Source organism: Seriola dumerili, unplaced genomic scaffold (genome assembly GCF_002260705.1).
Source record: "Seriola dumerili isolate Sdu_G_001 unplaced genomic scaffold, Sdu_1.0 BDQW01000674.1, whole genome shotgun sequence".
NCBI lineage: Eukaryota > Metazoa > Chordata > Actinopteri > Carangiformes > Carangidae > Seriola > Seriola dumerili.
In genome coordinates, this window is record NW_019174929.1 from 729,290 (window position 1) to 752,571 (window position 23,282).

Here is a 23,282-nt window from a genome sequence, read left to right on the forward strand (position 1 = left end):
GACGTTTTTATTTTGAAAGCTATGACCGGAAATCCTTTGGTAAACCTAACGTAATTGAGCCCCTATAGTCTCAGACAAGTCTTTAACAGGGGTCAATACTATTCTGCGTTAATATTTCAGTTTTCATGCATTTCAATATCTTAAATCAGTAACCAGGTTTTACACCTACGCTCTCTGATTCATCAGATTCTGTGACTTTATTTTATATCGGACACTAAAGAACAACGGTGACCCTGTAGATACAGAGACGGTCACATCAATTTTTGATTAATTTGATTTAAGTTTCGACTGTCGAAATGTGTAACCCTATCTAAATACCGTGGAGCTTCTGGGGGGAATCTTAGCTGACAAGCTATATCAATATAATGTATGAAAAAGTATATTACAGACGTGTGCACTAGCAATATAGGAGTTTCTAAAACGGTCACAAATATTGTTCAAAATCAATTAAACAGTGACACGCAGACAAAGAAAACAACCACAGCAAATTCTAACGCTCCAAGGTGTTCCAGTGTGCAAAGCCCCCTTGATTAAAGGCTTCTATGTAGCTCTTGCCCACCACCTGTCGGCGCAGATAAATATTGCAAGCATATTTTTTTCCCCTTTTTTTAATTTTATTTTTATTACAATACACTTCTACTTTGTGGTACAGTATACAAAAAAAGCATTGAAAAACATCTACATTGCATGTTCAAAGGAAGTGCACAAAATTAAGAACAGATTTTCTGAAAGGCTCTACACCAAGTTGTCTCAAAATTTCAGTAAAAAAAAAAAAGCTTTGTAATAAATAAATATAAATTACATGAGAATCATAATGAAAAGGTCAGGTAATTCATTAAGGCACATCTCACATCCCAAAATGTACCTCGCAAAAAAAAAATATGGCAACTCCCTAAGGACAAAAACAAGCTTATTTTCCAGCTTAAAAGGAAGCAGCATTTCTCCTTTTAGTAAGAATAATAGAACATGTTCAGCATTTAACTACCCTGCCGCAGAAAAGTTTATATATTAAGCAACTTTACAGAGCATTGTCTGTCAATTCATGTTTGATATTGATAACAATATTGTAAAAAATGTAACCGTTGTCACTGCGGTATTGATTTGAGAGACAGTAAGCACACCATGACTAAAACTGTGCAATCTGAGCATTATTATAACAAGATATATCTTGAGACAATTATGAATTGTGATTAGGAAAACGTAAAGTTATTGCTGAAATAATTGATGCTTTTTACAAGCCAATTTGGTTGAATAAAGATCCACCACTTTACACTAAAATAGTAAAAGTGACAGACAGCCCCAGAGCACTTCTCACATTCATAATGTCTGCATAGTTTGAACTTGGACAATTGCATCTGAATAAATCACAGCAATGACAATCACAAACACATTTTCTCTGACAGCATTTTCTGTCAAAAATGTAGAGTAGCCATAAAACATAGATTGCGTTTCCAGAATGTTCAATTTCTTACCATTGCGTGCCATTAGCGAATGAAAAAGGAATATTGCAGCTCAATGATGCTGCATATAAGCGTTTAACTTTCCCTGCAGTTTACACATATTTCTGTACATAGCATAGGCTACAGCTTTGCACATCTTTTAGAGAAATGTGTCTGAGAAAATGAGATGTGAATATTCTCTAAAAACTTGAATTAGCGTAAAAGTACATGTTTTCAGCACCTTTCAGACACACAAAAACAGTTTTTTACATTAGTAGTGGTTTGCCATTCCTGTCATTTAAAAAAGTTTGAATGGACCAAGAGCCAAAACACTGTATTTACAAAATCCATTTTAAAAACATTTGCTTTACAACATGCATTGTCATTTCATTGGAGGCTGTACAAAAGAAATAAATACATCGCTTTTGTCATTCCAGAAAGGCAGAGGAATGTACTGCATGCATGGTCTAACCACATCTATCTGAGTCAATGTGCACAAACTGCTGAACAAATTACAATGGAGTGTTTCAAACGCATGGCATGCTTAGGCTGTGAAAAATGTCAGAGAGATTATTCGTTCATTTCTATACACACATTAAAAGCTTAATTCATGGAGGACAGTGTACTAATGATCCCTGGTGTCACCGATAGCCCTCTTTGTACTAGAAATCCTACAGACTCACGCATTTGCACATACGGAGCAAACAGAAAGGACAAAAAACATTGCAAGAGCCACTCCTACACACACACACACACAAAAAAGCTGGTATTAGGTATAGCTGGTGTCTTTCATATGCACACTTACAATTTGACAAATTATGAAAAAAAAAAGAACAGTCTTGATATGTATGAAAAAGTGACAAAACATTTATGATCACGTAATACAAAATAATCAAAAACAGTATAGAATCAGAAACGGAGCCTCATCAAAATTTGTCTCCTCATCCTATAAATAACGCTAATGCCCGTAAGTTTTTTTTTTTCCTTTAAGCTTTTCATAAAAAAAGAAAATTAACTCTATACAAAAGTTTAAAAAAATACCCATATAAAAAAGGAATGAAATATCTAACTAAGTGATCTAACAGGGGGAGTGGGATTAGGAGGTCTGCCACTGGAGACAAATCCAGGTGGATGCCATGGATAACCCTACAGGGGGATTCAACAAAAGCAATCACCAGGTTTCTTGGGCGTCTTCCGGGAGCTGTGGAGGAAGTGTGTCTGGAAGGTGTGCGGCCACTTGTGTGGACGCCAGTGTCTTCTGTTTTTTGGAACTGCAGCAGGGCTTGAAAAGACGAGGATCAATAATCACCTCTCCAAACCGCCCCTTGTAGACAATCCCACAGCACACCTTTTGTCTACAAAAGCAAAAGGAAAAAAAAAAAAGACAACCATTTGAATTATTAAATCATTTTTCAAAAGGAGACAAAACAGCATAGTAAATTTGTTGTTAAATGGGGCAGTAGCCTGCCTTTTCCAGTAGGAACGATCCAAGAAAGAGAAGATAGAGGGAGTCGAGCGTCTTTGTTTTGACTCGATGTCTGAGCCATCATCTGACTGGTTGCTGTAACTGGGAGACTGGGCAGGAGACACACTGGAGGTTGTGCTTTGGGCATCTGAGTCTGCTTGGAAACAAACAAAAACAAACAAAAAAAAAAACTTAAACACCATAATCAGATTGATTTGGAAAACTGCTGACTATTGTTCACTACATCCTTTACTTTTCAACTATGATTTATTAGAGAATTCACCTACACTGTTGACATTTTGGGAGAAGTTTAACTTTTAATGAGCAAAGTAGCAGAAAAGTAAATGTAACAAAAAAGTTAAAATGGCCATCACACAAGCCAAATATGACATATTCAAAATACAGCTGCAACATAGTACAACTATTTTAACAATTGGTTAATCATTTAAGTCATTTAAAAATGTGCCCTTTCCCCTCACCAAGTGCTAAAATGTTTTGATTTTTATTTCTCTACTGTTGGTCAGCACTGGCTCCAGGAAACTGATGGGCAGGGTCACCATTTTCGAGTGTTTCAATGACCCAACAATTATCAAGAAATTTGTCTAGTGATTTATCTAAAATTATCGAATTTTCGGAATCATTGGATTTTTTTCCTTTACATAATCTTTTTTTTAACAATTTGTCAATCATTATAATTGTTGGGAATTCATTTTCTGATTCTCTGTTTCAGCTCAAAAGCAAACTCCAATACACAACAGTTACACAGAGCCACTAGATGCTGCTAGACAGTCATTTTTAATCAGCTTTTCAGTTGAGGCTGGAAAGAAAACCACACCAAAACCAAAAACTGACACACCGTGAAATTGCATATACGTGGGACCGAGATACTTTAAGTCAACAACTGTTCCATGTCTGACTAGACATAATTCCTAACACATGCAGGTTACTATTTAATATTTCAAAACAACTTACTTTGTCTCTTTAACTTGTGAAGTTTCTTTAGCTTGCTTTTCTTCTTCCCATCGCTGTTCTTGATCTTCTTGGGTTTTGTCACCTTGAAGCCCGGCCCAGCTCTGGCATCCACCACCTGAGATAGGTCAGGCAAAATGACACGTCAATTGAAAGTCAACAGGACAATCAGACAAATATGATTCCCAATACAGTAAGCAGACATCACTTACATGGTTCCAGTTCTTCTTGGAGCCATGAGGCAGCTTCTTCCACCTCTTCACCAGTAACACACATGCATTGCAAATGTCTCCAACACGATCCTCTGACAGCCTGTTAAGTGAATAAACACACACACACACACGATTAAACCAAATGAACAGAGTAACGGCTAAAGTTTGACACCCCAACAAGCAAAACGCACCAACACCACACGAATGCACAATATAAATGAATGAAAGCTTTTACCCAAAACAGAGCCTGAACGTCTCTTCATATCGACTGCTGTCTGTGAAGCGTGAACTGGAGGACTTGGTCTTGCAGATGCAACAGCCGTCGTTACTCCGGTAGATCTTTGACTTGTGAAAGCCAAACATAGTCTGCTTGTTGGTCAGTGATATGGCAAAAACCTGAAAATGTAAAACAAAGGTCGGCAACCGTCCCAAACCCGTTATAAGCACTGTGGGTGTCTGCAGACAGTTGTGCGTTCTACTATTGAAAAGGGGGCGGTCCCTACACGCGCACACACACAGATATAAACGAGCAATTCTTAACCCATAATTTCAACACATCCTGTATGAAAAGCATATTTTAGTGCAATGTAATACATTTGCAGTGCCCAAACAACTGAAAAACCATAAGTAACTTGGGCTAAAGCAAAAACATCCAAGTATCTTAAGGAATTTTAAGCCAAAACGCGGGAACACCAAAGAAACAGATAACACTGACATTGCATTAATATTATAACCTGATGTTATTGCTTGTGTCGTTAAAGAAACAAAAAAAAGCAGACCAGCTAAGTTACATTTGATGTAGTCTCCCAAACTTTCAGACACTCCGTCCGGTTAACGTGAGGTGAATCACAGAAACGTTAACACCCACAACACAGCGTTTTACTATCGTTCACTATTGTTAATGTCACTTTTCTGAACATCGGGCAGTGCACTGGGAATCTGGTGAATTTGCGAGCACAAAGACAATAATAAATACTTGATGTTAGACATTGGTTAGCTGTGGATTTGTCTGCGGTGAAAAGTCGAAACAAAAAGCGGGCAGTAGCGCTTTCTGAAGTAAGAAACAAAAAGCTACCGGGCTACTCGTTGAAATATGTGTAACACGCGTGTCTAAACAGCACACGACTATCGACTTGGTACAATACATGTGTGTTGTCAGTATTTCAATAAAATATAAAAAGTTGCGATAAACCCATCCGCCTCTTTAAATTCAAACTTTTGCCCGCTAGAGCGCCAAATGCGGCTCATTGTTGTTAGCTGTTAGCATGCTAGCTAGCCGACTTTGCTACCTTCACCACGCCACGCTCTCGTTGACTTCCACGTTATCCCATTGTCGAGTCGGTTACTCTTTGTACATTTAGCTCGCTACAACTGGAAACACACACGTCAGGCTACGACTATAACGCATTATACTGAGTCTCTTCACACATAACAAATCAGCAGAATTTCGTAAATGTAATTTCTGTATAAGAGAAATAACAGCGCACTTACTGAACAAAAACTTTGAATCTTCGCCGTATTCTTTTCACGCACTGCGCATGCTCTTACTACTGCTGCATACAGCTGGCCATTAAAATGTCATTTGCATAAAAAGCCGTAATGAAAAGGCTGAGCGCACAATGACCAAATAAGGAGTGCAGCCGTTGAGTTTGAACCTGGATTCAACCAATCACTGCTATCTTCGCGTATTTTACAGAAGTAGTGAATCATGGGAAGTGTAGTGAACGAGCGGGAGAACTCTGTGTCGTCACATTTGTTAACGGCCTAGTGTTAAACTCAAAATCCCATAAACCACCTGGCCTGAGGCTTTAAAGAAAAACAGCCTTCTGACATGGCGCGAACAAGTTTGTTTACATTTTTTCAGCTGAGAAAGCACACTGAGCAGAGAATATACATCTATGTATGAACAGCTTGTTAACACAATTACATCAGTTACTATTTAATTGCTGCTGTATTACTTTATGTATAACTATGATTTTATTTGACACAGAAGTGACTATGCTTATTAGAAATGGGAATTCAGTTGCAGTTTTTAATTATTTTTCTTAAATGTTAATACATACAAAGTGGAGCAAAAGGTGGCCAACAGTCAGTTTAGATTAGACTGTCACTATTTAATTAATTGTAACAAAATATTAAGAAATCACAACCACAATTTCCTTAAGCCTTATTTACTTAAGTTTACTTATTCAAATAGCTTGTTTTGTCTGGCCAGGGGTCCAGAAGCCAAAGATACTCAGTTTACTATTATTACGACAATTAAGACAAATAAAACCAGTAAAATACTCATATCTAAGAAGCTGAGAACAATGAATTTTTGAGGTGAACTACATTTTTCAGCTGAGTAAGCACATTAAGCAGATAATATAAATCTGTTAATGAACAACTGGTTCACCCTAATACAATAAAAACCCCTTTATCGCATTACAGATGCTTTATTCTTAATATATTTTTACACTGTACACTGTTGCTCACTTAGTAAACACTACATTACACAGCTATGTCAATAAATGTACAACCGTATTGGAAAACAAAAATATATATCTCCCAAGATGCTCATGTGTGGGTCGTACATAGACAAGTACAACACAGTCATTCCAGACATTGTTGGCACAGAAAAGAAGTCCTTCACATATCAAATCTCTTATTCTGCACAGTAAAGTTTGATGTATGTAACGGAGGAGGGCCTGGTAATACCTCAAGACACCATGATATGGAGTTTGTAGGGGGCTGAATTTTCTCGTGGATATTGCATAGCAAGAAACCATGATGACAAAATCTGGAGGGGAAAAGAGCAGTCCTTTTTGCTCCTCACATGGGAAGCAGGAGATCACCCTTCATTACGAGCAATCTACGCAGATCATCACGCTGTCTTTGTTCAGAGAAGAGGGCAGATGTGTAAGGGCTGAGATGATGTTCGGGGAAACGGCTGGTTGGAGGTATTTACACGAAGGCTGTCATTGTGATCAACTTTGCACAGAAAGCTTGGTCAAGCATTACTTGGAGGACTTGTGTCTGGAACACAAACCAAAGACTTGGGGTATTTTCCTTTATCCAACAGAATATTACTGTCCATCACTGGGTACAGTCTTAAGCCACACAGTCTTATTATCATGCAAGAAGGATCATTTTCTCTGCTGAAGGTATTCCATGTAAAAGATTTGCATACTTGTACATTTCTCAGGGAAAGGCCCAAATGTGATGGCCTTTTGATTCTTATGTAGGTGAATCATCTTACACTCTACAAACCTCCCTGTCATACACATACTTATAAAGCATACTTCTACATCATTTGCTTTCAGCTCTGCGTTATGACATTGGAATCTGAGTTGACAACAGAGCAAGCAACTTGACTGATTTAACAAAATAATACTGTTTTTCTCTGAAAATATATTAACAGCTTTGATCCTCGCTTTCCCTTAAATATAACCATTGTCAGCAGTTCACGATAACAATGAAAATATTTAGCTTTCAATAAAACGTTATAGCACAAGTAGGTCATTGTCAGTAATGTGAAAATCATGGTTCATAATAGAAAACATATTTTTAACATCTAATGGCAACATCATTGAGGATAAAAATAACAACATATCTTGAAAGGCTCATTGCACTTAATATATGGCAAATGTAACAGTAGCTTTAATATAAGCCAGAAAATGTCCTTTGTTCAAGTCTGTTTCTGCATATAAAAGGTTCCGTTATTCTTTTTAGTGGTCCCCAGTGATCTTCTTGGTCAGGTGCAACTGGTGGGAAGTTGGTTGGTTTGGTTTAGATACCAACACCTTTGACAAGAGAAGCCTCCAGGGTGATGTTGAACTCCTGCAGAGTCTGTAGTACTCTGATCAGAGAGTTCACCAACGAGCGGTCCTTAATCAGTGCAGTGTCCTCGTACATCTGAGCAGTGATTGGACAGTCTGCGAGCAGAGCAATCCAGTGATGCAGCAAATGGTCCCTAAAAGCAGCAGAAAACAGACAGACATGGAGTCAATTTAGCAGCTTAAAAGTAAAAAATGCAACTGCTGGATTTTTACACACAACTTAATTAATTAATTAATTAACAATTAATTTTATGTTGATCAACTAATCGATAAATTGGCTAGTTATTTCAGCAATGTTATGGTGTATAGAGCTTTACACCAAGACACAAATGACTAGATCATTATGCACACAATACAAGGGCACATACACCCCTACAGAGCATAATCATTAGAATATCTGATACTTCAAGAATCCTCCTAGGAGATTGTTTTCACTTGACTCCTTGTGGGTCAGGACGAAGGGTCAGATAAAGCATTGCATCCACAGTTGCAGGGATTCAGTGTTTTATCGAAAGAAATTTCAGCAGGGAGGACTGATTTGTGTCACTACAAGATCACTGGACATTTCACTGCTTCCACACTGAATTTCCATGTCATCGTCAACAAATGTTAACAATGTTCACTACAACTAAATACGTCTCTTGATGTTAGTGAGTGCTGCCTGCCTACCTTGCACCCAGACAAACGAGCATCTGGAACTTTCCGTCCTTGCCGATGTTTCTGGATGTGTTGTTGATGGCGCGCATGAAGCGGCAGAAGTGGCGCACTCTGCTTTGCCAGTTTTCATCTGGGGTAACCTCCCGCTGCTCTGCACTTTCAAAGTACACTTGTGCCTTTTCTGTTAAAGCAGATTATAATTCAAATACAAATCAGTTAACAACTGATTGTACAGCAATATGAAGGTGTGTTTGCAGCAACACTTAATCCAAAATCTTTTCTGTGTCAAAGCTTGTGAACCAGGCTTGAAAGGCGTTTGCAAAACATTTGTATTGTTTGACGAAAAGTTCTCAACACAAGATCCAACTTATTTGTTGTTTTAACCTGATCTTGTGGCATTCCTCAGTTGATATTGCTCAGCTGATATAGATATGGTTTAGTTAAAACTAAATACTGTATTGTTGTGTCCTTCTTCGGAAAGAAAGACATTTTCAAGTAAATAAAAAAAAACTCTACCCCTGAACCAAAATATACTTCTCCACTGCCCGCCTGTATGGTCTAAATACTCATTCTTTTACAAAATAATGAGTGAATGAATGATGAATACACTGCTTCCGTGTCATTCCGTCACCCTCCTCAAAGCTACAAAGAATGCAGTGTATTTACAGTAGTCGTATTTTGGTAAAATGATGGTTGTTTGGAACATACTGATGTTTCGGACAGCAGAGAAGTGGATCTTGCTGCAGGTATTACTTTTTTCAACAATGAAAACATGTCAATATTAAGAGTCTGTAACTGGCTTTAATTTAAGCTGACCACAGCTGCTGTTCCTTATGAAGAAACAAACGTTTTACCTTTCAAGGATCTGAGTTTGATAATCAAAACATTTAGATTTTAGATAGAATATCACATTAAAGACTTAGGGAGTAATGTTAGTAAGTCTTTACCCAAGAAGTCCCAGATGAAGACATTCTTAAAGAGTCGGGGTGATTTGAAACCGTGCTGGAAAACTTGCTCCAGAGCCCAGACGAGGCCGTACTCCCCGCAGAGGAGAAGGGTCAGACTGCCTCTCTGTGGAGAGCAAAAACAACAAGAAAATGCATGTAGTTACAGAAACTAAAGGTTGTTGTTTCCTTACAAATTATAAATACAATGGAGCAATTTTAAAATAAAGTTCTTAACACCTTCTCAGGTCCAACCATCCCATTAAGATATCAACCCAACTGCCAAATATCTTGCAGGAAAAGAGGGCTGAGAAAGCAAGGTGCAGCATTGTGAGTGCACTTGACTCAGCTGTCTCTCAGGTCATATTTCATCTCAAGAGGAAATAGCAACCTTCGAATAATAAATCGTTATGGCGAGAGGGAAATGCATTTAGATTTGTGATGAAAGCTGACTGTATTAAACTGCTGACTGAGTGTTCATTTTCTGACATTGTGAGGAAAGGAGTTTGCAGCTTTCAGCACGAGGGTAAAAACATGTCTGAGAGAGGCCTTTGGGCAGGTCATCATGGGTGTATGAAATGACAGACGTACTATGTGATGTAATACATACATACACTATAAACATAGTGACAAACACAACAACAGAAAATAAAGTGCATTTCAATTTTAGTGGAAACTCCTATTCTGGGCAGCCTCCCTTTATTCTTCTGTCAGTTCAATTAAAATTTATTTATGGAGTACATCTAAAAACAGAAAACAGCTGCAAAAGTGCTATGAAAAAAAAAAAAAAAAAAAAAAAAAAATAGTTGAGGGATAGGGCAGATCTGATTGACATGGGCAGGCACAGTCAGGTCTGTGATATAGGCAGGGGCTAATCCATTGAGGGCTTTAAAAACAAACAGTAGCATCTTAAAATCTATTCTAAAACAAACCAGGAGCCAATGAAGAAAGGCCAGGATAGGGGTAATGTGATCCCTCCCCCTGGAACCGCTCAAAAGCCTAGCTACAGCATTTTGGACCAGTTGCAGGCGAGACAAGGATGACTGACTGATTCCAGTATACAGGGAGTTACAGTAGTCAAGCCTGGAGGATATGAGAGCATGGATAACTTTTTCTAAGTCACTGAAGGAGAGGGAAGGTTTTATTTTGGAGATGGTACAAAGCTGAAAGAAACTGGATTTTATAACTGCCTTTACCTGTCAAACTCGAAGGCAGAGTCAAAAATCACGGCAAGGTTTTTAGTATAAAGCTTTATGTAGGTAAAAAGGTGGCCAAGGTTATTGGTGATCAAAGAAATGGAGTTCATGGGGGCTAAAAAGAACAACTTCTGATTTGCTCTGGTTCAGATGGAGGTAGTTTAGAGCCATCCAGCTTTTTATATCCTAAAGACACTCTGACGCAGTTCAAAGTGTTGTCAGTTTGACAGTGGTAGATGTGTTTCTGAAAGATTTCATCTAAAGGCAGCATTTAGATGGCAAAGAGAATGGGGCCTAGGCCAGAGCTTTGAGGGACCCCACACGACAGGTTTGCTGGAGGGGAGGAAAATGTATTTATGTTGACTGAGAAAGCTTTATTTGCGATATTGGAGGTGAACCTAGTTAATGCGGCGTCACTAACATCAACATCATGCTACAGACAGGTTTATTAAGACGGTATGTTCAACAGTGTCACAAGCAGCACTGAGGTCTGGTAGAGTACGGATAGTACAGTTACTAGAATTGACAGTGAGGAGCAGGTCATTGTAGATCTTCAGTAGTGTGGGCCACCTCGAAACCTGATTGAAATTTATCTAAGATGTCATTTTTGTCAAAGTAAGGTAACAGTTTAGACAAATAATTTTTTCAAGGATCTTGTATTTTGAAATATGTCTGTAGTTACTGTGTAATAAAGGGTCTGGGTTAGGCTTTTTAAGGTGGGGCTGGACCACAGAGTGTTTAAGGCAGGAGGACAGAGAGCTGTTTATAATGAAAAGGATGATAGGCCTTTGACCGATGAAGTCAAAGGCCTGTCAGTACTGTAAAGAGGTAGAGCAAGAGTGAAGGGGGTTTCCATTATATAAAAAAAAAAAAAACTTCTTTGTACTTTAAATACACAGTGGATGACTTTTAAAACCTGTAATCAACTGTTAAGTTACAATACACTTTAAAAATCTTCAACAGGCATCTCCTTTGAATTACAATTATCACTCTACCTGCTTTAATAAGTAATAATTATCAGTGTTGGTGTTTTATAATTAGTGCCTCTAGAACAGGAAAAATATAGGACATCATTCTGGGCCAGAAAAAGAATAGTGTCAATAAGAATTCTCCTTTAAAGTGATTTAACAATGTGAATTATACCACACAGCCCACAGTTACTGAGGGGCTCGGGGACCATCAGAGCAGAAAGCTGCTTTTCTTCATATGTGATGAATAATAGAAGTGCATGTTGGGGCCTGTCTGGACTGCCGTCTCTCACCTCCTTCTCCGGCTTGTGGAAGTGCTTCACAATTCCATTGATGGCCTCTCCCACTCCCTCTTGGATCTGACCTGTGTTTAACTCTGGGTGAGAAGAAAAAGGCAAACAAAGGCGTTGTGGAACAAAACGACCAGACACACAGAGAAAAAAACACTCCCATCCAGGTTTTATCCTGTTGTCATTATGTTTTCTCATTCATGCATTTGAATTTTTACCAGTGAAGGTATTAAGAACAAAAAGTGGGCAACACTGCTGTGCCATGTTTCTAAGATAACTAATGAATCTCAAACTGAGGAGAAAAGAGGAAAATCCAGAGACCGATGTTTCCTCTCAGCTAGAATGTAACAAAATGTCTACACAGCACTGTTATGAAGGAGTTCACATAGATGACCTATGTCTATGCAGCTGAGTAACTTACTTGGTTTGCTGTTTGGCGAGATGGTAACAAACCTCCTCATCATCCCTGGGGACTGCTGCATCGGGGGTGTGCGGCACATCCTTTCATCGTTCTCTGTGCTGGGGGTCATTAGCTCTCCCACCAGGATCCTCTCCAGACTGCCATCATCCACTCCCTTCCCCAACCACCGGCCACACGGAAACCTGTCCGACAGACACAGCGAGTTCACCTTTCTGAGAACTGTCTGGTCAAAGCGATATCAGTGACATTTTCCTCACAAGGTATGCTTACTTGTACGTGTGTCCTGTGATTTCGTTACGGACCATAACACACTCCACAAGCCACTTTGCGTAGAGCCCTGTGTTATCATGGCCCATCTGTACTGTGGTGAGTTTGCCCAGGTTTTGGCACTGAGAGAAAGAGAAGCGTGTTCGTGTCAAACACCTAAACCAAATCTAAATTCAAAACGCAAGACATTAGCTCACACTGTTAAAGGAATTCTGGTTCATTACAACTTGGTCTTATTTTCATAGTTTTGGTCATTCTTAACTATAGTTTGTTGAGTGAAAAGAAATCCAACAGGAAAAAAACACTGCTATACCAGACATCTCTGAAAGAGAAAACAATGGTGTACGGTAAAATTATTAACCGACTCCATTGTAAACATTCAATACCAGGATCAACATTTAAGATCAACTTTGAGCTATCATACAATTTTATTTGCAAAGAGTTTTTTTTTTTTTACAGACATTTCGGTCCACTCACTTTCAGTTTTACCTCCACTCACTTTCAGTTTCACCTTCAAATAATATGGTTTAGATAATTTGGGTAAACAGTTGGCAGCAGCACTTACAGTACAGTACACTGTTAACAGAAATGATGACTAAAACTACAAAGTTGTAATGAAGTGGAAATACCCTTTATCAGAGACTTAACACCAACCTCGAAAGTGATCTCCAGAGTATTTCTGGGGACCTGCAGGACTCCAGTCTCTGCCAGCTCACCAGAAACACACACCCAGGGGTTGGCAGTGAACATAGAGCCACCAAGCTTCTTACTGGGAACAACCACCACATGGTAGGGTATCACTGGGAGACAAATAAATGAAAACGTCAAATAAAATAACAAAAAAAATGGGTAGTTTACTGACATTGTTGTCAAGCTGTTTGGCATCGAAATAGCACTCACTGATGGTTGTAAAGACGTTAGTAAAACAGAAGTAGTCCACAGCATTGAAGGACAGGAGGTGGTAAAGAAACTGCTCCTTCTCATCATCACAGCGGAGGAAGGCGTAGCGCTTGTACAGTTTTCTAAAAGAAAAAGAAAATGATCGTTTGAGAAAAGTGTAAAAATAAACACCAATTCTTATACACAGAAAATGAAATGATTTATATATATATATATTTTTTTTAAATGGTTCCATTCCTCAACAGTGTCAGTAGCATGGCAAATAGTATATTAATTAAGGGCAAATGAAGAACAAAGTGTGCATGGTTTGATATAAAGTAGAACAAATGACAACGTAAGGTCACAAAGGCAGACAGACATCCCTCTGACCCAGTTCACCACTCATATCAATTATGAAGAATGCTGTGAATTATTTATGTGGCGGTGGACAGCAGTATGATGCTTTGCAATTTCAAAAGAGTAAATGTATTATAAATGGGTACCTCACACGTCATCTTAATTTCATGTGAGACAGACATTCCTCCACAAACACAGAAAGAAGGTCAGGACAAGAAAATAGAAGAGGTAGGAAAAGATACTCTCTGATCTTTAAAATGTTATATCAAGACTCGTTGTTGTAATTAACTAATACTGGAAGTGTGTGTTGTTTTGCTCACTTTGTAAGCTCATGGTCTGAAAGCAGCTGCTTCAGGTGTCTGGAAAGCAGCTTCTTCTCCATGGAGAGGCGAACCCAAGCTCTGGCCTTGCCCACATCTGTCTTGATCTCGCTGATGTTTTGAATGTGTCTGAAAAATAAAATGACAGATCGAGATGTCAGAAGATGAAATCACAAAAGAAAAAAGAAAATTAATGGATCGTTCTGAGACAATGTAGGAATCTGCCAAAATAAAAAAATCTGTGTGTTGATTATAATTAATTCACTTGAATGTTTTGCCCCCGTGGTGTAGACTGATGTCTGAAAGAACCGATCAGTCTCTAATGATTTTTTCCCAGGTTGAGTATTTTTATACGTCTTGCAACATGTCTGGAGGGGACCTTTAAATGCATCACGTGCATCAATGGAGATGCACCTAAAGAATTTGTAACATAGCATCAGCTTGCTGTTTTGCTGGTAAGTTTTATAGCTGCCAAGAAAGATTTCTGCTATGAACAATGTTTACAAACATCGAATAGGATTATAGACATGCTGAATGCACCTTGGGCCAGATGAAGCTAAAGGCAACTGATGCTCTTGATTTCAAGGTACACTGCCGACAAGAGCATTAAGTAGTGAAGTACTGAGAACGGTACTTGTTACCAACAAAACACAATCACTTAGCACTTGGTTACTCAGTTCAGTTTGGAAAATAGTGTCTGTGCACTTTTATGTATTGACAACAAGCAAATGTTTGGAGTAGCTATTAACAATTACATTCACTATCAATTAATCTGCTGCTCTATATTTTGATGAATCAATAAAGTCAAATAAAGTCCATAAAATATCACACAATGATGAAAAACACAAGTTTTCAAAACCTGAAGTCTTAACATTTCTTGTTTGGTCCAACTAGCAGTTAAAAACCTAAAGATTTCACTTACAGTGATATAAAGCAAAGCAAATCCTCACATTTGAAACACTGCAACCAGTGGACATTTGGTATTTTTGCTTAACAGAAAACTGTTATTGGACAAATTAAATAAGTGACTAATCATTTCAGCATTACCAGTGTTATTTTAAAACTCTGACTTAAATACTTATACTGTGTTAGTATTACAAAAAAATTAAAGTATTTGTATCAATTTTAGGTAAAAACATATTACAAAAAATATTCATTTTTCTTTACAAGCAGCAAAGCACACGTACCCTGCGCGTAAGCTACAAAAAGGACAGTATCTGTGTCAGTAACAATAAATCTTTATAATTTTCGTGACTCTGTCTTTCCCAAGCACCACTCAGCCTGAATCACTGTTACAGCCAAAGACATGAATGTCTTAGTCTGCCTCTCAGACTCCCTGAGTGTGCGAGTCGGTCCCATGCCATCGCTCCAAGCCACTATCATGCCTCCGATGTCCAGACACATTCCCTTCCACTCCACCTGTGCCATAAGCTCGTCTGCTAAGAGCTCGTCATGTCTCCTCCTCCAACCCCCTCACCATCTCCACCCTCACTCACACCATGTAACCCAGTTTCCTCTGCTCGTTATCTCCATGGCAACAGAGGAAAACATCTACTATGTGCACTATTAATGTTAGTCTCTTACCTTGAAAATGCTGGGTAACAGATAAAAGGCCATCATCTATAATGAGCTAAAAATGTGAGAACTTATAATATGAACGTAAGTTTTTAGTAAAAATATGAACTGCCTGTTCAGACAATATCATCAATTATTACAACTCATCAAGGGAGGGTGGTAGTTGCTTGTGTTTACGACCATGGCACCAGACGTTTGCATGGAGGAGGGTCTGTGTATCAGCAGAGTAGAGCTGAGTGTGCCCCCTGAGTTGACCCCTCCTCTCTTCTCAGTCAGACTGGCGGGGGGTCTGGTAATTAGGCTGGAAGTAACGTGTTCTTACACAGACTCACTCTGCGCCGCCCTCACGCAACACAAGCCCCGGCTCCTCAACTCTGGCTGAGTACGGTAGATAACATGATGACAGTGGTGGCTGCCATCACTCACAAAGGCACACAGGTGTTGAAGCATGCATGTGTGCCACAGAGGCTCTCAGTGTCACTGAAAGGCTCAGTGTTTTTTTATTGCATATAAATACAATCAAGTAAAAAATGTTGAGAAAAATGGGGTCTGGGACGGTGATTGTGTAATTGCAGCGTGCCCATTTTATGTGTGGCCGGGCCATGTCACCTCCTCTCTCTTTTCCCTCATTTCCAGTCTCATACCTCACTATCTGCTATCTAATAAAATGCAAAAAGTCCCCCCACCCTGAAAAAATTATAAAAAAGGGGCAGAGCTTTTTCTATAACTGCACTGCTACTATGAAATGACCTGCCTGCTTTCTTATAAGCCTTACAATAAAAGCTGGCAAACTTGCATGTGTGTGAGACTGTGTGTGTACGTGAATGTTTCTGTGCATGTTTATATATCACTGTATGTTTATGTAATGTATGTGTACATATATGTGTATTTGGTATTTTACTATTATTTATCTTAGTATTTGATCTTGTTATATTGCCTCATGCTTGCACTCACTACAGGACAAAAACATAAACCCAATTACATCAGCCAAAGCACAATCAGGTCATGCTTTTGTTTTGTTGAACTATTTAGAGACGTACAGCATTGAGTTATTCTGTGATAACATTTGAAGTCTTTAATATTGTGTGGAATTACCATGTGTTTCTGTAATATAGGTGATCTTTGATATTTGTTACTAAACTTAATACTGTTTTTTGTACAATGCAGGTAGAACTGAAACAATGAACTGATTTTTCGACTGGCACAAAATTAATCAGCAAAAAATTTGATACATACTTACTTGTTTGAATTATTAATCAAGCAAAAAGGCTGAGCTTTATCTTGCCCCAGCTTTTCAAATTTGAGAATTTGCTGATTTTTCTGTATCATTATTGTAAAATGAATATCTTTGAGTTTTGGATTTTTAGTCAGACAAAAGATGTGTACATACTCTGGGTATTTGCAATTTGTTTTATGACATTTTATGGACTAAACAATTATATGAAAAAAAATAGATAAGGTAATATTTATTATTCAGGTACATATGAGTTAATTAGTCTGTGGAGCAGAATGAATCTTGCTGACCTGAAACTTTTTATTCTTCACAGTAAACATTAACAGTGGAGTTACTAGTTTCTGAAGATTACGTCCTGTCAGACCAGTTGCTTTAAACAAAGCTTAACTCTCTTAACTCTTAAATTCATTTTATTTATTTAGCAATACCATGAAGCTTATGGAGAAGCCCTTCTGTATAGATACACATTAAGTCAAAAAAAAAATCCAATCTGATTACATTTGCCTAAAATAAAAGTTATGTTTGTTGTTGGTCGTTTTTAATTGCTGTGAGTATCTCTATCTGTAAGAGACACAAGTGGTAAGACTGAAACCAATATTTAAAACAGCCTGTTTCTTACATTATTTAATTGGGATATCCTTAGTTAAAGTTACAAATCAATTATTGGTCTTTTTGACCTCCTGAGAATCCTTTGATGATCCACTTGTGGATGTAGAGACTCCACTTAGACAACAGATTATCATGGGAACACAGTAAACTCTCAAGTAGTTTGTGACAGTTTGATGTTGTTTGACACTCTCCCACAGGGGGGCAGTCTTAGCCTTACTTGCCTCTGATGGTGAAAAGCAGCTGATGTATTTAAAAAAAAAAACATCTGTTCGTACACTGAATGAAATTAAGAGACACAATCCTTCATTCCTTTATTGAGATGAACCCCTGATATAGTTCCCCTCCCCTGTAAACGATCCCCATTCCTCCTCACCTCATGTCCTGGATCAGGGAGACTTTAAGAGGCGGCATGGCTGATCCACCACCATCAGATTTGCGTCGTTCAGTGTCATGAATGAAACCTGAAGTGTGAGAAAAAAGAGAGAGAAGTTAGGCAATTCCTCTGCAATTTGTTTATTAGTTGTGTACATGAAGTAAATTGTTTCAGCCTTTACCTGGAGGTCCCAAACCACCTGGAGTTGCATTCTTCTTCTCTTTGCTTTCCTGGTAGTGCAGAAGGTGGGACCACAAGGCAGATTTACCCTGAAAGAGGAAATATACTGTAGAGTCATTATTTGTTCTGAGAGCATCTTGCTGTGGAGGATTGATCAGATGCATTAGGACTGCAGAGGTTTGTGTTTCCTGACCTGTTTAACCTGCAGCCCGTGGCTCCAGATCCTCTCCAGCAGATCACACAGGCTCGCAATCAGAGTGTTCTCTTCAACACCGGTGATGCTGACCTCGCCGTGACCCAGCTCCACGGCCTCCCGACCCATCTTCTCTACCAGCATACGCTTGGTCTGCAGAGAAACAAACAGATTAACACACACACACAAACACACACACACACACACACACACACACACACACACACACACACAGCAATTACACAACACACACACACAACACACACAACACACACAACACACTACACAAGAAACTAGTTGTTACATTAATGAAATTATATCTTTGCTTGCCAGGACACCAGTCATCACCGTCATAAAATCGGGATTTTAAAAATGGACAGTGTACACTTCAAAGTAACTGATAATTGAAAACTAAACAGAATAAACTCCAAATGAATGATTTTCCATCAACTTTCCATTGCATCTCTCGTTCTTTGCATAAAAACGATCTTAACGCTAAAATCTTTACAGATTTGTAGAAACTGTGGTGAGTTTTAATCGACTAAAACAACGCAGCACTCATCAGCTAGAAACACAGACATTGTCAAACCTTGTTCCTGCACTCCTTCAGCAATCCTTCAACAAATTTCCAGTTTGTCTGAGCGATGACAGAAGGCGACAGGTTGGACAGTTTTGGCTGTCTGATGGTTGTGCCCAGGTTTCTGGCTTCCTGGATGTACTTCTGATACAAAACAGAGAGAGTGGAGTCAGCAATCCAATCAACTCAGGAAATTAGTGTGCTCAGGTCACAAGTGAGTTACTACAACATTTATTACAAACACTGGTCTAACCACAGAGCTAGTTTCACTCCAGAGTGGAGATAAGAGGGAACACCAGAATAACTTCAGTGTTTAATCACAGTTTGTTCTACAGTAAAAAAGTGATGGAGACTGTCTGATAATGGAATGTTCTGCCTTTTAACTTTCAGTTTTAGAAATTAGTCCAGCCAGTGTTCAGTAAATAGACTCAGATATTCAAATATGTAAGTCTACACAGCCTATTACAACGTTACGTTTCTGGTAGCATACACTAAATCTAAGCTGTGATCATTATAATAATGCCATTGTGATAATTATGCCAGACTTTCAGACATTGAACTAAACTAAACTAATACTCCCTATGAAGGGTGAAACTCATGAAAATGAAATGATGTTTATTAAAAAAATATTAAGTGCTTCAGGTGGCAGCTACGAGAGCTGGACATTTTCTTTGCTTTCATGAAATCACACTTGTAATAAACTCATGACATTACTCTTTGTTGTATGTTTCCAACCATACTGACATTGGAAACATATGATGAGTTAATAATAGGGCATATACACTGTACATCATTGTTGAAATGATTTATGAGCTGTACTTTGATAAACTAATCGTAATAATTGTGTCAGACCATCAACCCAAAAGGTCAAAAGAATTAACTTTCACTCACAAGAGATGTACTAACAAACAAACAAACAGAACTGGGATGAACAATTATAGTGTGTATAAAATATTCAGGTAATGAAGAACATAAATCAATTTTGAAGAAAATGTATGAAAATAAATGTATTTTGCTTTTATGATTTCATGTTTATGAGTTCCACCTCTCACAACCCCAGACATGATGACATGGCCTAGAAAGTGGGATGGATTATCAGCTAAAGCTCAGCTGCTGGTGGTGAAGGGGGGAGATGGTGAGGGAGGTAAAGACCACATGGGTGGACAGGTCATGTGGTCTGTGGACTACCAACACATACCACGTCCACAGTCACCGACTTTAGACAGGGCTTGAAGGACTGTGAGAGCCAGTAGTAGTCAAGAAACAGCAGGAGCTGCAGCTCCGGAAACAAACACTCTACATGCTGAGAGTGTGTGAACATGAGTGCAAGAGAGGCGGAGAAAGACAAAAAGAGACAGTGACCGGAAGTGTGAGGCGAGGGGGTAAGAGCGAAGTCAAAATAAAGCTAACAGAGAACACATCATGCAAAATGAACGAAGACAATAAAGCTCAAGCAGTCAATTTGTTTAAATATGAGCTGAGAAAAGACAACTCTGTGGGGACTTCTCCCACCTCTCTCTGGTCATTGTCTAAATAAAGGTGCTCAGCGTGCTGCTTCTGTCGGTCCCTCCTCCTCCACTGGGCGGGAGCACTCCTCTTGGTCCATCTGTATCACAGAACAACACAACTCCAGTCAGCTTTACAGACAAACAGCCAACAAGATCAGATTGAATTAAGGCATTGAAGGTTCATTTCAAGCAAATTCTAATGCGATTATAACATGAAATATTCACTTGTTGCTGGTGGGCCCGGTGGAGAGCACATCAGACTGCAGTCGGGGGAAGAAGCCTTGCTCATAGCGCCCCTGACCGATCTTCATGTCCAGCAGGTGGGGGTGGAGGGCAGTGTGGTCGATCTTTGACACTCTCATCTCTATGGCTTTCTCTGTGGTGCGAGATGCGGGGAAGGGGGGGCGGAAGTCGGTGGTGAGATTACAGAATGCATTCATCATTTTCATTTTGTTCATTTGCCCAAATCATTGTGTTTTCATTGTCAAGACGAGAGTGAGTCATAGTCTGTGGCATTACAACATGTCTTTGTTAACAATTACAATTCATGAGATCATCTGGTCATGAATTTTGCATGTTGTCAAAGTGACTGCTCCAACAGCTTATCATTTAGGATTGGTAAGTAAAACATTTTAAGGATGTTGCAAAAAGAAATATCCTTGCCATTTGTACAAATACAATGCAAATAAAAAGAGAGAAATAATATATAAGGTTATCCTGTCTTGAAATATCCCACAATCAGAAACCCAGTAATTTTCTCTTTTTACTTTTTTTTTTTGCCCATCTTTTCATCATCATCTGACTAAGACGCTCATATTTTCTATAGCAAATTGTGTAGAGAAAACCAGCATAACTATGACTAAGAACCTTTCATCTCTCATTTAGTAAATGATTGACAACAGAAGAAAGAGAACAAGTTAAAATAGAAAAAAACATTTTCTCTTTTTTCTAAACACCCACAGAACCAAAAGAAGTGACAGAATAAAGGCCCAGAATTTATATTTTGTTTTTTTTAAGGAACCATTTCATCCATGAATGCAGCTTTAGACAGTGTTTTTCTGATGCCTGATTACAACACACCCACATGAATAGGTTACTTCATGTACTGTATGTAAAGACAAAACAGACACGGTGAGATATAAAGAAGATGTAAAAATGTAGCATGAAATAGGTGAAAAGTAGACTGACTGTCTGAAGCTGCGATTCACAGGTACAAAGATTTAAATCCCTGAAAAGAATTCATTATCACCAATTCACCTGCATGCTGCAACTATAAAGAGGAGTTTTTAGAGCATTTAAGCTTAGTAAAAACTGACATGCGTGCAATGCATTAAGGATCTCACGGAGGAATCTTGCATTTACAGTGAGAAGTAAATAAATAGTGTGTTCCGAGTTCAAGGGAATAGTTATTATAATTCATTATTAATTATGTAATTATAATTATTATACAGACAAGTTCAAATGAGGCTCATCCATCCTCTATGAGTGTACCTATCTCAATGCACTGCACACATGTTCAAAGAGCTGCCATTCAGAGATATTTGAGGTCACGGGAGCAAATATTACGAAGGTGAGTCTTGTCGTCCTCGAGCCCAATGACATGAGGTCCAGGAACAACAAAATCAGCTTTCTCATATCGTTTTTTAACCAGGTTGTCTGCAAACAAGACAGCAGTTACCAGTCAGTTAAGTAAAGAGAGCAAATCTCCAAGTCTGAGAAGAAGTTCACACATTCAAATTAATTTTTAGTGACTCCCATTTGGATTGGATTTGGATTTAAGGGCTTCTTTAATTACATTCAAAAAACTTTAAATTTAAATTATTTTTTTGGCTTTAATCCAACATTACAGAGGTCCATTTTTTTACAGTCTCAAGTTAATATATTATGGTGAAGCTATTCATTTTCAAACTAAATCCTGTGGCTTTATCACAGCAAATCAGTTTTCCTCATTAGAGGTGTTCATACCAGGACAAAGACAGGTCCAGAGACCTGAAGCATATTCATAAATGTGAGTACAACATTTGGTGCTATGAAAGCAGTCCAATTATGTTCAAAAAATTTCAAAAATATTTTTTATTGTTATGAAATCCACAAAGCTTTCAAGGATTTCCGGGACTGATCTTTTATCCTTACCCGCTTCTTCGATGTTTGTGCATTTCTGGTACATCGAGGTGCGAAGCGTGGGCGTGCGGACGTTCAGCATGCGAATCTTATCCACACGGGCGTCAAACACCCTCAGTGTGTGCTCCTTCTCCTCATCATCATGACAGAGGATCTTACTATCGATGAAGGAGGCAAACATCTGCGTCTCCAAGAATCGTGACAGGAAGGGCAGGTAGGGCTCTGGCTGGTCAGACAGGAAGGAGGCCTGCAAACACGCACACGCAAATATGAAGGATGGAAAATTCAATGCCATGAATTATAGAATACCCTTCATTTTACTACTAACAAACCATCTATAGCACTTTACCTTGTCAAAGTTCTGCATCTGGTCTCGATTGGTGAACCAGGACTCTTTGTCCTGGCTCGGCTGTATGACAAACACCTCATAGTCTGCGAACATCTGGGTAAATCGGTTGGCGAAGACCTCGCGCACTTGGATGTTGAGCTGGTGCATCTTTAGCTCCTCATCGTCACACTGAACCCGCATGTCCTTATTGCTGCTGGCATCCTCCCTCACCTCCAGCTGTTGTGCACAAGCATTCATTAATGCATAAACACACACAGGAAAAGTACAGACAGTATAAACAAAAGGGAAAAATGTGTGAGAAAGAAGTGAGAAAGGAAAGAAACAACATGTGTATATTTTTCATGTTATCTTATCTGACTGT

At 38.7% G+C, this 23,282-nt stretch overlaps 2 protein-coding genes across 6 annotated transcripts in view; both read right to left on the reverse strand.

Moving 5' to 3' along the window:
- Positions 1-605: 605 nt before the first annotated feature.
- On the reverse strand, positions 606-5,635 carry LOC111236573 (protein FAM60A-like). 2 transcript variants are annotated; one of them, XM_022765362.1, is made up of 6 exons: positions 5,577-5,635; positions 4,321-4,481; positions 4,086-4,185; positions 3,877-3,991; positions 2,908-3,058; positions 606-2,794 (listed from the first exon to the last, which is right to left on the reverse strand). In XM_022765362.1, the coding sequence occupies exons 2-6, from the start codon at positions 4,446-4,448 to the stop codon at positions 2,611-2,613; spliced, it is 678 nt and encodes a 225-aa protein (XP_022621083.1). In that variant the 5' UTR covers positions 4,449-4,481; positions 5,577-5,635; the 3' UTR covers positions 606-2,610. The 2 variants fall into 2 exon arrangements, with proteins under 2 accessions (XP_022621083.1, XP_022621082.1); XM_022765361.1 differs by having other exon boundaries at positions 2,908-3,061.
- A 500-nt stretch (positions 5,636-6,135) lies between these two features.
- Positions 6,136-23,282, reverse strand: part of dennd5a (DENN domain containing 5A) — a 38,347-nt gene continuing 21,200 nt past the window's right edge. For 2 of the 4 annotated variants that reach the window (XM_022765340.1, XM_022765339.1), the window contains 18 exons: positions 22,922-23,137; positions 22,585-22,819; positions 22,018-22,107; positions 20,677-20,827; positions 20,456-20,549; positions 18,956-19,087; positions 18,367-18,519; positions 18,175-18,262; positions 17,994-18,081; positions 14,203-14,331; positions 13,547-13,668; positions 13,301-13,446; positions 12,650-12,768; positions 12,380-12,561; positions 11,962-12,044; positions 9,508-9,631; positions 8,573-8,741; positions 6,136-8,037 (listed from right to left, as the gene is read on the reverse strand). In XM_022765340.1, the coding sequence (XP_022621061.1) occupies positions 7,854-8,037; positions 8,573-8,741; positions 9,508-9,631; positions 11,962-12,044; positions 12,380-12,561; positions 12,650-12,768; positions 13,301-13,446; positions 13,547-13,668; positions 14,203-14,331; positions 17,994-18,081; positions 18,175-18,262; positions 18,367-18,519; positions 18,956-19,087; positions 20,456-20,549; positions 20,677-20,827; positions 22,018-22,107; positions 22,585-22,819; positions 22,922-23,137 (2,505 nt within the window). In that variant the 3' untranslated portion in view covers positions 6,136-7,853. The remainder of the gene's footprint in view (positions 8,038-8,572; positions 8,742-9,507; positions 9,632-11,961; positions 12,045-12,379; positions 12,562-12,649; positions 12,769-13,300; positions 13,447-13,546; positions 13,669-14,202; positions 14,332-17,993; positions 18,082-18,174; positions 18,263-18,366; positions 18,520-18,955; positions 19,088-20,455; positions 20,550-20,676; positions 20,828-22,017; positions 22,108-22,584; positions 22,820-22,921; positions 23,138-23,282) is intronic. The other 2 variants (XM_022765342.1, XM_022765341.1) reach the window with 1 other exon arrangement.